The 16,890-nt window shown below is 32.3% G+C and overlaps 2 protein-coding genes across 2 annotated transcripts; both read left to right on the top strand.

Annotated features, from left to right (window-relative positions):
- Positions 1-276: 276 nt before the first annotated feature.
- On the top strand, positions 277-2,756 carry LOC131668101 (myosin-2 essential light chain). The gene is made up of 4 exons (XM_058941957.1): positions 277-469; positions 564-591; positions 1,361-1,666; positions 1,790-2,756. The coding sequence occupies exons 1-4, from the start codon at positions 467-469 to the stop codon at positions 1,894-1,896; spliced, it is 444 nt and encodes a 147-aa protein (XP_058797940.1). The 5' UTR covers positions 277-466; the 3' UTR covers positions 1,897-2,756.
- A 3,291-nt stretch (positions 2,757-6,047) lies between these two features.
- Positions 6,048-16,874, top strand: LOC131668174 (ornithine decarboxylase antizyme 1). The gene is given in 6 exon segments (XM_058942105.1): positions 6,048-6,362; positions 13,294-13,393; positions 13,395-13,496; positions 14,134-14,383; positions 14,492-14,651; positions 14,933-16,874. Coding segments are annotated over 5 exon segments (654 nt in total). The 5' UTR covers positions 6,048-6,276; the 3' UTR covers positions 14,608-14,651; positions 14,933-16,874.
- Positions 16,875-16,890: the final 16 nt, after the last annotated feature.

Raw genomic sequence — 16,890 nt, 5'->3', positions numbered from 1 at the left:
ACATTACTAATTCTGGATTATGTTAAATTTTTAGTTCAGCCTATCCATCAAAATTTTATTTTCTATAATGAAATTCTTATATAAATGAAGAAATTGCATGTATACAGACATCTAAATTGAGTTAGTGTCCAAAATTATTCAAAGTTGGCGCTTCGCACAAGCATCAAAATCCTAAACTCGACTCTCGAAACTGCGCGCATGCGAGAAAATCGACATCAAATGATCAAATCATCGTCGTAGGCAAGAGGCGCAAGCCGCAATTGAACCACGAGAGCAAGCGAGACGGAAGAGTTGTATGAATCACAATATACGCTGTACATATACCGATGACACTGGAGAAACCAGCGCCCATATAGTTGGTTGGCAAGAAACGATCGGCTGCATTTTAAACGTACTCAAAAAACTACATCAGAGGTCGTTCACGTGAAAAAGGAAATCAGAACTAAACAACAGTTGCTGTTAAACGATGGTGAATTAAGTTTTCCCTCCTTGAAAAAGTCCACTGATCTCAAGCCCACACCATAACCACACTTACTCATTCGTTCTCTTTTCTATGTCCGCAGGCTTCATACACGGAGGATCAATTGGCCGGTGAGTACCACGTATACGTGCAGAATTCTGAAGTAGTCGTCGCGACAAACACGGTAGAGACACGTACACACTGTGTAAAACCCCCCTTTTTTTCTTATTTCGCGATTTAGGTCAAGAGTAACGCCGCAAGTCCGCGGCCTTTTGCGCTCGTAAGTACTCTTCCCCCGGATTGGAGACTGCCTTTTATGGTGTCACATTTGAAAGTAAACGTCACCAGACTTGCCCTAGATCAATCGCGAATCTCTGCTCTTACTGGTCTTTTCGCGGCTCCGCCGACTCTTTTTGCACAAACTTTTCAATAAGAGTTCGACTTTTGTCAGTGAAAGACGTTTTACATTGCTTCAGTCACTCTTAGCAATGGTCCTTACATAGAAATCAGTTCTTCAATTAGCTATTGATCATACAGTGTGTTACATTTAGTATTTTGGAGTACATAGTTTAGTCTTTTATTCTGTTTCACTATCAGTGATTCTATTTCGAGTTAAATTGGTTTATTGATTTCCTATTTGATTGTTCTCGAACCATCAAGATGTATGTATTCACTTATCAAGAACTGGCTAATAGGATGATGTCATCCATGGATGGTAAATCAAGCTTAATAGTTGCTCAAGAACTTTTCCAGTACAATTAAAGCTTGAACTCCATATAAATTATTATTTATCATAATCTACTCTTTAAACTTCAATTTAAGTTGAAAATTAGCGTAACTTATTCTTTCATGAATGATACATAATATTAGTATAAATCTTATTAAAGTTTTTCTCAACAGAATTTCAGGAGGCATTTCAACTATTTGACAGCAGAGGAGATGGAAAAATCCATGTTGCCCAAATTGGGGATGCTCTCCGTGCCTTGGGTCAAAACCCAACTGAATCAGATGTTAAAAAGTTCACGAACCAACACAAGCCTGATGAGAGAATCAGTTTTGAAGTATTCTTGCCAATATACCAGGCCATAAGCAAAGCACGTACGTCAGACACTGCTGATGACTTTATTGAAGGATTGCGACACTTTGACAAAGATGGCAATGGTTTTATTTCATCAGCAGAACTGAGACATTTACTAACTACACTTGGTAAGTAAGCTTGATTGATATAAAATATTATCTGTCATTCTATAAATCACCTCTGTATTTTTTAAGAATAAATTTAATGAAATCCATTTTTATCAATTATTAAATGATGAATAATTCATACAGGTGAAAAACTGAGTGATGAAGAAGTCGAAACACTTCTAACTGGGCATGAAGATTCACAGGGTAACATAAATTATGAAGATTTTGTTCGTCAAGTTATGTGCGGTTGAAAAATCACTTGCAATCGAATTGATCCCTATCTCAATTTTGGTATTATTTTGGAAAATTTATGCATTTTAACTTCCATAGTTTTACAGCTAGTAAACAAGCACAGCAGTTTTTCATAAAATAATTATAATCCAATGCTTCTTCAATTAATGAACAAGTAAATTAGAATTTTATATTTTTAGAATTAGAAATTAGGTCTACTTAATCATAAAAAAACATAGATCCGCTGTGCCTTAATGTTGTTAAGTTACTTGAATTTAATTAGTGTGATATTGAGCAATCTGATTAGAACATTAAAAGTAAATTATTAAATAATTTGATGTTTTTGACAATTGATACAATCGTCTACAAAGCAAGAAAACAGAGATAAGAAAAAGATAACTTGTCGGTAATTTATTTAGGACAATTATATAATAAATTAATTGTCCAATGAAGCGCACAATCACGAACGATTTTTCTACAATCGATTTTTTGCTGAGTTGTGAGCTCATGTCAAACTAATTAAAGGATTTGACAAAACATGTTTCATTATATTTCATCCTGTAGATTTGATTTTCCTTAACATTCCGAAAATTGAAGTTTATTTACAATGAATTTGTCAAATGATTATGTGCATTTACTATACCCAACTATTGTACTTATTGCCAATAGGAATTCATTGGAAAGCATAATACAGCCCTTTTTTGCCAAAACGAACTGTGAAATTACTTGGTATATCTTTTGTAAATTGTCTTTTCTAATGTGTATACATACGAGCTTTCAAACATACTTTTCGCCTGAAATCTAGTATTAAAAAATACATTAAATTTTTACCACTTGAAAAATGGAAATTTTAAACAACCCTTTTATACTTCCTTACAATACATTTATATATTAATTAATAGGAAACTATGAATATCATGAAAAAACGTTTGCAGGGTAGAACTTCTGTGAAAATCGACAGTCACTACAGCTTAATCTTTATTTCGAATTGATTTATAAAAACTTAACTTTTTTTATGAGTTTTATAAAAACTTTCTATCTTACTTACTCATCAACGATATTCAAATATTTACTAAAACCAAAAAAAAATATATTTTTTGCTATTGAACTAATATGGATTTTTCTCTCTTTATCTATAATTGAATGTATATTTAAACATGTTCATATTGCTTTGAGAACGTTTTAAAAAATCAATTTATAAATTAGTCAATTGAGTATTTATGACGATTTTGTTTAAATGGAAACTTACTGTTAAAATAAGAATAATAATTCCACTAACTAATAATTATATAAATAACGATCTCAATATTGTTTCTTATTTCGCTAATTTTGACATTGTGTGCTGTCAAAAGGAACGAGAGTGGAACGAACAGAGTATAAAACTTTTAAAGCCAAACAAGTCAACACATATATCAGAAATCAAGCAGCATAAGTAAATAAATAAGTAAATAAATAATGAAGCAGAATAAAATCTAATAAAATAAATGCTGATATGAGCTTTTTATATATGTATGTTGCAACGAGGTTGCAAATTGTGTCAGCGAGAAAATAAAATCATGTGACTGGCATATATGTATATACGGCACGTTTTAAGTGAGGCTATACGTGATGTACGTCATTGCACTTAATTGTACGAGCGAATTGTGGAGTGCGTGGCGCGAAAGCAGTGAAAAAGAGGAGCGCGAACGTGTGCGTGTGAAGTGCAGCAAGGAGGAAGCGGTAATATACAGTTTTATGTTGCAAGCAAGACCTCGATACAATGCATAAGTTTTCTTGCAGCCTTCGAATGGAATAAATTTCATGAGTTTTATTTTTTGCTATCGCTTCAAACGCGCTTAGTCGCGATAAAAAGCAAATACTCGCAGCAATTTATCTTCAGCGCGGTATTTATAAATCAGCAATTTACGTTTTGTTTAAAATAATTATTAACTTGTTCCTTCTTGCCAACTGTACTGGTATTTTAGAATTGATTGACGACTTGTTATTAAATTTTCGTTGTAAGATAATGCCTTCTTTTTATGCTTAAATTGCTCGACTTTTGATTTGTTCTAACTTTTTATTTACTAAATTAATTTCTTACGATACGTTATAATTACGAGGGTTGCTACTTACTTCTCTGGCCTACGTAAGAGTAGTGTTGCCAGGCGCTATCTCATGTTTCCAATCCAATGTTTTTCAGAACATTTTGTTATTTGAGTGAGATTTGTGTTGACAGTAACTTGAAAAATTTATCTCGGGCAAAAATTGAAATTAACTCGTAAACATTTTCGTGCGATTATTTTTCATAACTTGCGACGTGGATTATCAAGACAAGAGTGCAGCGATGATCTTAATTTTTTTACAGCGATAAAACACTGTAAAAAACTGGTATAACGAATTGATAAAGCAAAATCGCCATGTGAAATCGTAATATAGAAACATCTTTGGACTGTAGTATATGACTAGCATCAATAAGATATTAGATTAACATTTGTCCGTAAAAACATTTGTACACGTTAGATCCCACACAATCTGACAAACGCTCGAAAGAAGGCTCGTGTCGATTTGTGGCAAGGAAATGTTAAAAAATACGGTCAAGATGTATCAATGGCTGTGTATAATATCTATACAGGTGATAAATCATGGATCTATAATTATGAGCCCGATACAAAACAGAAATCGACTGTATGGGTCTTCCAAAATGAGCCAAATCCTACAAAAGTTGTTCGCGGAAGAAGCACATCGAAGCAAATATGGTTGCTTGTTTTTTCTGCATTACCGGTTACGTGGCGACAGTAGCGTTAGAGCAACGCACATCGGTTAATTCTGAATGGTGTACGATCAGTTGTACCTAATGACATCTAATGGCACCTAATGACTTCTTTTTATTCCCCCACATTGCAAACAAATTTGGTGGCCAACATTTTTCAACTCCCGAAGAAGCCATTGATGCATTCAAAAACCATGTTTTGGAAGTACCTTAACGGAGTGGAAAAAGTGCTGCAGAAATTGGTTCAAACGCATACAAAAGTGTATTGATCTTCATCGAGAATATTTTAAAAAATAATAAAACCAATTTTTATCATAATTCTTTGTTTTTTCATTATTAGGCCAGAAATATAAGTAGCAACCTTCGTACGATTCATAATACTTTATAGATCTATAGAAGTTTAGGCTTTTTCTTTGTATTAGCTTAATGTTGAAGGAATTTAAATATTTATCATAAGTATGTGTCATGATGCTACAAATTTGAATCAGCAATGAAAAACGAATTCGTTATTACAAGTTGCCCGATTGTCGTAAACATTTCTTGTTCTATTTAGTTATCGATAAACAGATAATGGTTATCAGTGATGGCGTAACTTTTTCAAACTACTTAAATTAGCTTAGTTAGATTTATGACGGCTGCAATATACTTTTTACGCACCTGTGATATTTGTGGTGATCAGTCAAACATGTATCTTATCAACATATCTTCGAATATTTCATGTATATTCGATGGCGGAAAATACGACGTAGAATATTTTAGACAATTGAAATTTATACGATTGAAGTATATAAGCATTTAATATGGCTCAAAAAATTACACCATTTCAAGTTAATGTTTTGAAAGATGCAGTTAAGGCCCCCCATCGATATCCGTAGATGTATATAGTTGTATCTGCTAATGGAGAAATTTTATCGCAATTTCCTTCCAATCGTTCGCCTAAAATATAAATCAATGGTGCTCCAAAATATTAGAAAAACGTTCATACCTAGATTGCAACTAATCAATCGTGGAATGTTTTGAGCAGTTGTTTTTCCATAAAAAAAATCAAACGAATTTGTTTTAATAATTCTGAATAGGTGCTTGTACGAATTATATGATCGCACCGTAAAGGCAATAAATTGTGTCATAGCCATATTCAAAACACAACAGGATCGGAAAGTGGAAAGGGAAATGTACAGTTGTGTCTGTGTAGCAGAGAGACGATCGTTCACGGAGGTATGAGTATGTAGTACGTATATAGGCGTGTGCGCATGCTAATTAGACGATCACGAGAGAGAAAGACGTCACTTCCCTCTGCACAAGTATGTAGTATGTATACAAGTGCAAGCGAGACAGCGGAACTATATAGACGGGAGAGAGAAGGTTGCGCGCGCCGTGTAACTAACAGAGACTATAAGCAGACGTTCGGGCGTGCGCGAGAGACGGAAAATTTCCACTAGTACTTTTTTCGAAGAACTATATACACGCAGCACACACAAGCACGGAATCAGCGTATAGCACACTCATACAGACACGAGGCTAAAGAGAAAAGAGAGTTCGAGCTGCGTAGTGCGTATATTGCTTACTGACTGACTGTACAGTACACTGTTGTACGTTTTGCCCTCGCGCTAAGTGAACGTTCAAGCCGTCAAGATTTTACGAAAAAAGAAGCATGAGTCTTCATTCTAATCTAATATTAAGTAGTTGTGAATCTAGTAAAAAGGACGAAATCATGCCAAGTTTGATATCGAGTAACTGGTGAGTACTGCTTACTGCCTTTCTCTTTCTTTCTTACGCACTGCTCTTTAGACTTGTTTTCTGGACTGCACCATTATCTCGCCCTTCCTCGTCACGTATACACGCGGCCCACGTATCAGCATATGTATCGTCGCAAAAGTCTCTTCCTCTCTTCCTCTTACTCTCTTATGCTCGCCATCTTTATGTATTTTGCACCTTGGTAGCGTAGAGACATTTTTTTATTTTTCGCCTTATCGTGCGTTAATAAACGAATGGATGGCATCAACTAAAAATCATTTAATTGACCGACGGTCCCATGAGTAAAGTAAACTCTTTTCTTCTGATTAAACCGTACATAGGCATAAACTATTTGAATGATTTTCAGATTTTTCCGACAGCTCGCGCAATTGCGCCATACGAAAACATCGATTATTTTACACCAATCGATTTGTTTGCATAATTCTAGTGCCGTGATATTGGTCTTTTCGCATAAACACCGCATTATTTCCGCTGTCCGCATTTGTATTTATTTCTTTTTCCATTGTGATAGGATAGTTCCAAGTTTACCTTGTATTCACAATTTTTTTGCTAGAACTGTACTATGAACAGGTGTAAAAAAATTATTATTATTTAAAATTATTATTATTTCGACAAGTTTGCAAACTTTGTAATAATCATAACAATGATTAATACCATCCGGTTGCGTGTAATCGTAATGTGCTCCAGAGACAAAGAACCGTCCCATACACAGCCTCGTGATATACAGCTAAGGTTTACATAACTGATTGCACGATTTCTATAAATTAAATAAAGGTTATCAATTGATAAATGACTTTTTACTAGCTGTATTCCTTTTTTTAATCAATAAAGCAAAATATATGGAAATATTAGAATTTGTTTTTAAAATCCCTAAATCTAATTATTCATTTTCATATTATAAAAAAGACTTAAAATTGTTAGCAATAATATTTAATAATGGATAATGACACTATAAAATATTTTTAATGTTATTTAAATTATCAGTTATAAATAGCATCAGATTCTGTTCAATATTTGGTATTATATCTAGACAGCTACCAAAGTAATAATTATTGATATTTAAATTTTTATGTGACAAAATCAAGATTAAAGCTGATTTTTACGATAACATGTGCAAACTAAGCGATTAATAAATATTTTAGACTTCGTTATCATTCATGCATCACACATACCAGCATGTTAATGTTCCATTTATTAGTGTAACTAATTTTTTTTTTATTGTTAAGTTTTTAAATTCAAATAATATGAAAAGGACAGTTAGACTGAGTTATACGTATTTTAAATCGATATCAATAATTGACTTACAATATTCATTTTTCCTTTAACGTTTTAAATTATTTTGATATTTATCTAAGTAGTTATGTTATTTGGAATAGTATCAAAAACTGTTAAAATATACATTGATTATTTGATTGCATTTAAAGAAACAGCAATGAAATTTTAGTTTGTTATATAATAAATTGTGACATTCCATAAACAACTCAGAACAGTTATTATTATTGATTGTGTAATCTTGATCTCATTTATCACCTAGATAAGACTTTAGAAGCACTTTTACAGTTAAGATCACAATACATAGTGTAAGCTGCTTATAGAATTTTTCTGTATTCAAGGTTGTATTTGTAGTAAAAATTTATCAAAGATATAAAAAAATGTTTTTCAAATTTTTATTTATTTAAACTGTCCTTATTGTTCAGTGTATTTTTAAACAAATTTAATGATTTATTGAAAATCATTCAATTTTTGTAGCAATAATGCAAAGTTTAATCATTGTATATTTATGGATAAATTTATGGATGAAAGTAAGATCTTTATCTCATCAATAATTTTAATTGTTTACTTATAGACTAAAGTATTTTTTTCTGTATGATATGTTTAGTAGTTATTGAGTAAATATTTGCTACTGATTGAAAGTTTCTAACAATTTATGAGTTGTTCTTTTATAAGTAAGAAAAAATGTTTAAAAACCAGTTTAATATATTAATTTATGCTGAAATTGTGATCTCCTCCTACCAAAAAACTATTGTGTGAAACTTGATGGAAAGAATCTTCAAAGTTAAAACTAAAACAATAATATTTGTTGTTATATTTCAAGTAGCTCACAATATTTAGAAGGAGTTTGTTAGATAATTGATCAAGTCTTTCCCTTTTGGATCATTAAAAGCCAATCTTTATTATTAATTTTGTTGGCGTTTCGGTGACGTTTTTAAATCATTCTTCCTGATACTTCATTTTTTCCCAATACTCATTTCTTGCACCTTCAGAAGAATATTTTAAAAACGTTACGGAAACGTCGGTGAAATGAATAATAAAGATTGACTCAGAAAGCTTTGAAAGGAATAAACTTGATAGAATACCTAAAAAAATTTCTTTTCATTCAGCAAAAATATAAAATTTACAAAGAACTTGTCAAAAAAGCTATTAAAGATACACAGACGATCTATCCAGCGAATATCCAATTTATGTTATATCAAAACTTAATCAATTAATTTAGCATTAATGACAATCTATTTCAAAACGTTGCTATATGTGACTTATACATGACTTTATATCCTATGGGCTTATTAAAATAAGCGATGTCTTACAACTATTGCATAGTTCTGGATATTGACCGTACCTATGTCAAGGTTAGGATTTTGACCGTCTCTAACAATATCGAACGATATATCGAAAATCTCTATGAGCCCTTTGTTGTCATTAAGGGAGTGTCCACATGAGATCCCTCTTCTTCCCGTTTGTATGCGCACGTCATCTCTATAATTTTAAATTTATAAATTAAGATGCGTATCTCGCATTCATTATAAAACTTACTACTGAGCTCGAAGTAGAAATGGCGTGTGCATATAAAATCTTGGACAGGGACGGCCCCGGGGTCAGGAAAGAAGTGGGACCCCGTATGAACACTCCCTAACGTGTATACTTACCTCCTCTACCACTTTTAGAATGGTAAGAATAATATATTTCAATACTAATACGAGAAAATGATATGACTCTCTTGTAGATGTTTTTACCCGAGCGAAGCGAGGGAGAGAAAAAAAGACCACACGAGGGTGAAATCATCTTCTCGCACAAGTATATCGAAAAGAAATTTTTTACACGCATATTTTTGGAACAGCAATATTTAAATCTATGAAGCTTAATGTCATATAAAGTAAAACTATGTTTCGAATTAAGTGATACATTGTTACATTAATATTTATGTCCATTATAATAATTTATTTCAATAGATATTGCTCGTGGCTTTATTTTTAAACGAGCAATTCATAATATTTTTATTGTAAAACATTATACATTTGGATAAAATTTAGTTCTCTAAACTGTCACGAGTATTGCTGCTGTTTTACTCAAAACTATGCAGTATGCATATTTCTCTGATACCTCCATTCAGTTATTTTATTCATTATGGTAAAAACAGATGCAATGGCTTAAACGCTTGCTTCCAAGAGGCTCCCTTCAAGAAACTTGTTGCTGCCTTCGTGAGAATTCTTTATATAAAGTTACTAACTGTAAGCTTTAATATTAATTCTCTCAATAAATATGCAATATTTTTTGGTTATAATCGGTTCAATAAACACATTAACAAAAACAAATTTTGCTCTCCAGCTTTTATTTCCATTAAACAATTGGTATTGGCAGAAAATTGAAAGCTAATGTGATAAGCCTGTCTAATTTGTACAATGGCGTGACTTATAAATCGTGAGTCGAATTATCAAATGACGCGGTAGCGGAACGCATGCGAGTAGGCACGAAGCTGTGGTTTAATTATTTTTTTTCACATTTGAAACATAAATTGCCATAAGTTGAATAAAAATAAGCTTTTTATCATCTATATTAGAATACCATTTATCACTCCAAAAAAGTTTCAGTTCGAACGATGCAGTTTTTAGAAAGTTATTCGAGAAAGAAAATTTCGATACACGTCATTTTTATTTTTCTTAGAATTATAAAATATTTTTTCCTGCATATATTATAAACGTTGCGAGTAGCATATATGTAATACATTAGTCAATGCCATCAATCATGATGGTTGAACTTACTGGCCGGTAATGTCGGTATCCATATAATCTACAGATACTAGTCTAAGTCACAGACTGAATCAGCTGTTCGATCGTGCATATAATAAAGAATTCTATCGATTTACCTTATAAAACTATTAGAGACAAGTATCGAGAGTGGACTACGACATGAAATATAAGTAAAAATGAATGAATAAAAATACTCGTATCTAAATTTTCATAATCCTAGTGCATTTAGTGAAATCCCTCCATAAACTTTTCAAGAAAAATCAAACTTGCATGTGAAAATAGGTCGCCGCTAATACCTAGAACCTATAGACTGTTTCGAAATCAATTTCGCTACTGCAAGCAATTAAGAATTTTCATTTGACATGCTTATTACGACTGCGAAGGGGTAATTTCAAACTTGATAAGTTGATCTAATACGAAAAGAAAGATGCGAAACAGCTTTGCAGCCGTAATAAAAATGATAAATAAAAATTTCTAATCGCTTGTAGTTACGAAATTGATTTCAACCAGACTATGTTCTAGGATTAACAGCTTATTCGCGTGTGATATATTATACGTCAGCGATATGGACATATATAATACGCATTAATGCTATAGCCTACGGTAAGGTGGGTAATATCAAGCTGATAATCCAAATCAAATAATTTAATTAATTCAATTTTCAATTAGTTCAATACTATGAACTTTTTAAAAACGCAATTTATCTTAGAAGCAATTACATATTCACTATATATTCAAAGAGAATATGTCTGGCTAATTTATATGATTACTCACAAGTATAGAAAACCATTGCTTTTAGATGGTAATTCACTTTTCAATTAGCTCAAAATTAACTTTTTTAAAAAGTAATTTATTTTTACGCAATTACATGTTTTATTTTATTTGGTCATATTTAGTTTTGACTCTGTCAATACTATTTGTTCAATTGAAATATGAGTTGCGGAGCAAAATATTGTGTTGTAGAGTATGTAAAATGCATCGAGTTTAATTGAAAGATATTGCATACTTATTGAGAAAATTAATAAAAAAGTTTCAATTTGTTAATAGCGTTTTGTAAACGATTCCTATGAAGGAAGTAATAAGTTTTTTGGGGGAACATTTTGGAAGCAATTGTTTAAACCGTCTAACGTTTTTCTATCATAAGTAATATAAAATGTAAATGTAAATATCAGGGAAGTAAATAGTGCAAAAAAAACTAATTAACATACTAAGTAACAAATCAGTCCCCTTGTATATCAAGGATTATTTTTTGTTGGAAGCAGTGATAGAAAATTTTAGGAAATTAAGTAATGATTTTTTTGATTGGAAAAATAGAATAAAATTTAAAACTACGATGCCAGGTACACACGAAACAACTATGCGTAGTCTTTCATGTATTGCAATTAAAATTTTTGGACAATTTGATAATAAACTGAAATATGTAGAAAGTTATAGAAATTTCAGAAATAACATTAAAGAATGGATTTAAGCAAACTGAAAGTAATTATTAGACTTATCCTAAGATTAGCCGATAAAATAAAGAGTACGACTAATTTGCGTAGAATTTATCTCAACAAACTTGTGCATCTTGTAACATTACAATATGTACCTGTGTTTATTAAATAACTAGAAAATACGAAAAATACACGTCATCAAACTTTGCTTCAGTAAATTTTCAACCAAACACGCATTTATTGTTGAGAAGAGAGCCAGCATTTCTCAATGATGGAAATGCATTTGTCTACATTGGCAAACTGCCATTTTAGATTACGACCAAAGTATCTGACAATATCCCCTCCCAAACATGAGTTCTTTAAGTCTTTATAAATTGTGTTCATGCCTTGATTCAACAGTCAACCAGAAAAGTTCTTTATGAGAAAACCATTTTCTGTAAAATTACAATTTATACTACATTGTTTTACCTTAGTGAACTTGTGAATTAGGAATTCTTTTGGATTCAAGTGAATAATGGCCCCTTTTTTGCGGTATTTTTTTTCAAATATGCGAATAAACATATTTATAAATAGTTTAGTAATAAATATAAATTTCTAATAATACATTTGTTATTTAAAAAAATGATAATGATGTATGGGTTGTGTTGTATTAACAGAGACCTAAGTCCAGTTCTTGAAATTTTGAGTTAAACGTATATTTATAAACAATAAGTGATGCTATATCATCATTTGATATAATCAAATAGAATTTTTTTTTGGCACTGCGATCGTTTTTCTCAAATGATTCATGTAATATGTATATAGGTATAATTCGAATGAATAATAAGTTAAAATAATTTTTAATTGTTCCAAATTATAATATAACTTATGTACTAAAGCTAATATTTTCGAATGTATAACAGTTCATAATTTGAAGTTACCGCATTTACGTAAGAATCTTTGTTAACTCACGTACTCGGTGAACTATACATAACAAGACTTTTCAACTTGATCAGTTTAACAGGATTCTTTGTTGTTACTTAATAGGCTGTGATGCTTGTTTGAAGAGTTCAGTTGCTTAAAGTTACTTGGCGAATAACATCGTAGTGTCCGTAGCTCAACTACTTTAAAGCAATATTACATTAAATTATCGATAATTATTCATTCTGGTATATGCTTGATAAGTTTAATATTTGCAACATTATAATCTCTTCTTTTGCGATAGTCAGTGGCATCAGTTAACAGATAACAAATACACGGTCGATCTTGGCGATATTCTCAATCCATTATCAATCAAGAGAAGCTAATTGATTGGAACTGGTATTATTGCACAAGATACGAATCTAGATATGAATATCAATAAATATTTATGAACATTTTGATAAGGATAAAAAATACTTGAAATGTTTCTTGTACAGTACTATGAGAATGAAAAAATCGGTTAATAATCGTCGTTGTTGTTGTTTGATGTTGCAGTGAAATGAGCAGCAAGTGTGTTGACGAATGTTTGGAAGAAGGCGCTAGAGCCCTCCAGCACTACTGTATAACGCTGGGTGTGGGGCCTCTGTGGTGGTCCTGATGTGCCCCATGCCGCATTGTCTGTTTCTACAGTCAACACAGAGAGCCGCGGCGTGGGGATCAAGCAGAGTCAGCTCTCTGTGAGCTCCCACATTGTGTCAGTGAGTATCAGTCATCAGTACAAGCTCTGATAACAAGCTTTCTGTGCGCTCTCGCTTAGTAATCCAACGTGACGAATGTAGAAAGGCTTGCTGTTTTATTTCCTCGGCGATTCGAGGTGAAATCTCGCGTCATCATGATGATTTGGGCTTTTATGGGTGACTTTCAATTGCGCCTGCAGTAGCATTTGTCGTTTTCACTTTTCTAAAACGTTCTTTCAATTTCCTTCGCATATTTTGAAACCTATTCGATACTGTTAAATTATAAAATTGATTACTTTTGACAGTTGTGGTATGAAGTGAGTCTGCTAATTTCTCGAGTATAGTGAGTTTTACTTTCGACGAAGTACATAGGCATATTCGCTAATTCTATTGAAAATAAACTATATTTAGAAAATGTTGTGCGCAGCAGAAATGCGCCAATGCAGCACTGCGATGAACTAAATACGTTTAGTAACGTGATGTGACAACTTGCACACATTCCGGTCAGGTATCAAATAATTATCCTGATCAGCGTTACTTTAGCTTTGTTGTGATACACGCAAAATAAGAATGTTTGCTCAATTGATGTGATTAATGAGATTGAGGAATTGTTACAAACGAGAGTTATTAACGACCTGACATCGAATATTTTTCGCAGGAGGATGAATTATTGAAAGCATTGAAAACCAACGAGTCACTACGCTTGACCTTCAATCTCCAGCTAACCGAGAGCACGTCGGTGGAATGGGAAACGGTTGTATGGCGCGGCACCTTATACATCCGCGTACCCAGCTGTTTGTTGCCTGAGGGCTCGAAGGAGGGCTTCGTCTCCTTGCTCGAGTACGCCGAGGAGACGTTGCACTGCACCAACATCGTGGTCTGCCTGCGCAAAGAACGTAGCGATCGAGGTAGGGCTTACAGTTTTGCGATCCCATTGTTCGACGACGATCAAGTCTATTATGAGGAGACTAATTTCGTTGACAGTCCAGACTCTAACTGTTCCTCTTACAATTTAGCCATGCTGGTGCGCACTTTCATGTTCTTGGGCTTTTCCGTATTGCCACCCGACCATCCGCTCGTACCACCCGGCAGCGACGCGGGCAATCTCTACATGCTCTATGCCATTGAGTAATCGCTCAGACAGGCTCTCGGCCCTCTTTAATTTAACGCACATAGGTACATTATTTTACCATTTTACATGTCTTTTTATTTTTCATCGTCTCTTACTTTATTTACTCCTTTTTCACAAGCATTTTTTCTTGTTTAAACTTTTTGTCTAAAAGTTTTTTTCACAATTTATGATTAGTTTAAACAACGAACAATGCTGAATTGCCTATTTAAATGCACATTTTACATTAAATTTTCAAAAAGTTTATAATTCACTCCCAAAGTGGTCTCGAATATTGCTTATTCATTATTTATGATTTTTCATGTCATCTTTTTGTTTTATTTTACAGGTTTTATTCACGCTCCTCCAAAATATCTGACAAACACGCTTATCTTTGTCGTGAATTTACTGTTACATTGAAGATAAAAAGGAACAAATCACCAAACATTACACCGAGTAGGTAAACTGCTGCAGTCTCTCATTAAAATGACGATACTGTTAAGCAATAAATCACTTTTTTTCGAGCTTGCCTTTCAGTAACACAAATTTTAACACGTTCTGCAAACGTTTTCTTATTTTGATTTTGAGTTTTTTCCGCGGTCAAAGTTTATTGAAAATAATAAAACTCTAAGCGTTAAATTAAAGAGTAAAGTTTTAAAGCAGGTAGTCGCTTAAAAATGTAGATCGTGTAAAATCAGCTTCTCAGAAGATCGATTCATTCTCTTGAACACAATGTTAAGATTTATCTGATAAGATATAAAGTGCTCACAAAAGCTTATCCCACGTATTTCAAAGAGGTTCAGTAATTTCTGTTTCGTCAACAACATCAGGCGAATTGAAATCCTGAATTACTAAGAAAATTTATTATCGACAAGTCTCTATGTTAATTGTGTGGCAGATTGGGCATGGCCGGTGATAGGATATTGTTAGATACAAATTTCATTTTTGTTTAATATGCGTAAATATTATAATAATTAACATTATATTGAAGGATTTACATTGAAAAAAGACCGTTGGAACAGCCACTACAATACTGTAAAAGTAATGTTAGTTTTTAGCGAATTTACGTTATATATAATCTCTTGTAAGGATTTGAAGGAAAGTGCGAGCTTTATGACTTTACAATTTATTACCAAGTGTGCAATCTATGATTCTTTGGACCTGCTAAAGTGGCTGTGCTGTACTTAAAACTGGTTACTGACGTCACTTTAACCATTTCTATCACCGACTTGTTTTTTTATAACGTTTACGGTACCTCGTTTTCATACCACATGTTTATTATTCAGTTGTCATTTCAAATGGACTTTAGACACATATTCGTTTTCAGTAATCAGTTGAAAAAGTGTACCAAGTATTATGTATTTTTTTAAGATATACAAAAGGCAGCACTTGAACAACTTCAACAACTTACAATGATTGTAACAAAAAGTTTGTTCTAGCAAACTTTATTTCCAATGTTGTAAAAAAACAGTTACGTTATGATCAAGTTTCGTTCACTACTTTAATTTCGCTATTATATTGCTGTCAATATTATATTGTAACACTTACATATAATGATTATATACTTATTTTATTATACTTTTGTTATTGCTGCAATGGCTTGCGTATTAAGTATTTAGGGTTAGGTTTTTTTGCTAAGTTTATTAATAACAAATGAATTGGAACATCTAATTGGTAGTACCCGATCAATTAACATGAGAGAATTTTTGCTAATAAATGCGCTCTTTAGTATTGACAAGATAAACAGACACCAAAAAATTAAAAAATAACAAAAAAATACGTAAAATGAAGAAAATGAAAAAAAAAATATAAAATGTTAGTAGTTGGTTAGGTGTATAAGCGATTCACAGGAGAATTGGTATATTTATTGTTCTGTAACACTGGTTTCGAGTACATGGAAAGTGGCAGAAAAATAGATTAAAAAACATCTGCTAGTTAAAGTCTCGTTCAAATATATCATTAAGTCACACAATTGAACATGAGAAAGAATAACAAGATATGGATAAGTAGAGGCACTGGCCACGACGAAGGGACAATGGATTGTTCTGTGTGTTAATTTTATAAATATTATATCAATGCTGATTACACTTGTCGATTTAATTATATTAACATATTTTTTATTAATATTTCACACTTTATAATTTTTGAAACAATTATGATTCAAGAATGGAAATACCACTACATGCAGCGTGAAAATCAGATAATTATTGTAATACCTGCGATAAGTTTCATTAATTTTAATTGTGTATTGTAAGTTCAATAAATTGTACGTTACTAGATTAAATAAAAAGGATTGTTTGTTAATTT

Source organism: Phymastichus coffea, unplaced genomic scaffold (genome assembly GCF_024137745.1).
Source record: "Phymastichus coffea isolate CEN01 unplaced genomic scaffold, Cenicafe_Pcof_1.1 PCOF00074, whole genome shotgun sequence".
Taxonomy (NCBI): domain Eukaryota; kingdom Metazoa; phylum Arthropoda; class Insecta; order Hymenoptera; family Eulophidae; genus Phymastichus; species Phymastichus coffea.
The sequence above is the reverse complement of the archived record's forward strand: the minus strand, read 5'-3'. Positions and strand labels throughout refer to the sequence as shown.

Excerpts from the sequence above, each read along its gene's own strand:
- LOC131668101 (XM_058941957.1), top strand. Across the intron at positions 592-1,360 it reads CACGGAGGATCAATTGGCCG|AATTTCAGGAGGCATTTCAA; the intron begins GTGAGTACCACG and ends TTTTCTCAACAG. Across the intron at positions 1,667-1,789 it reads ACATTTACTAACTACACTTG|GTGAAAAACTGAGTGATGAA; the intron begins GTAAGTAAGCTT and ends TAATTCATACAG.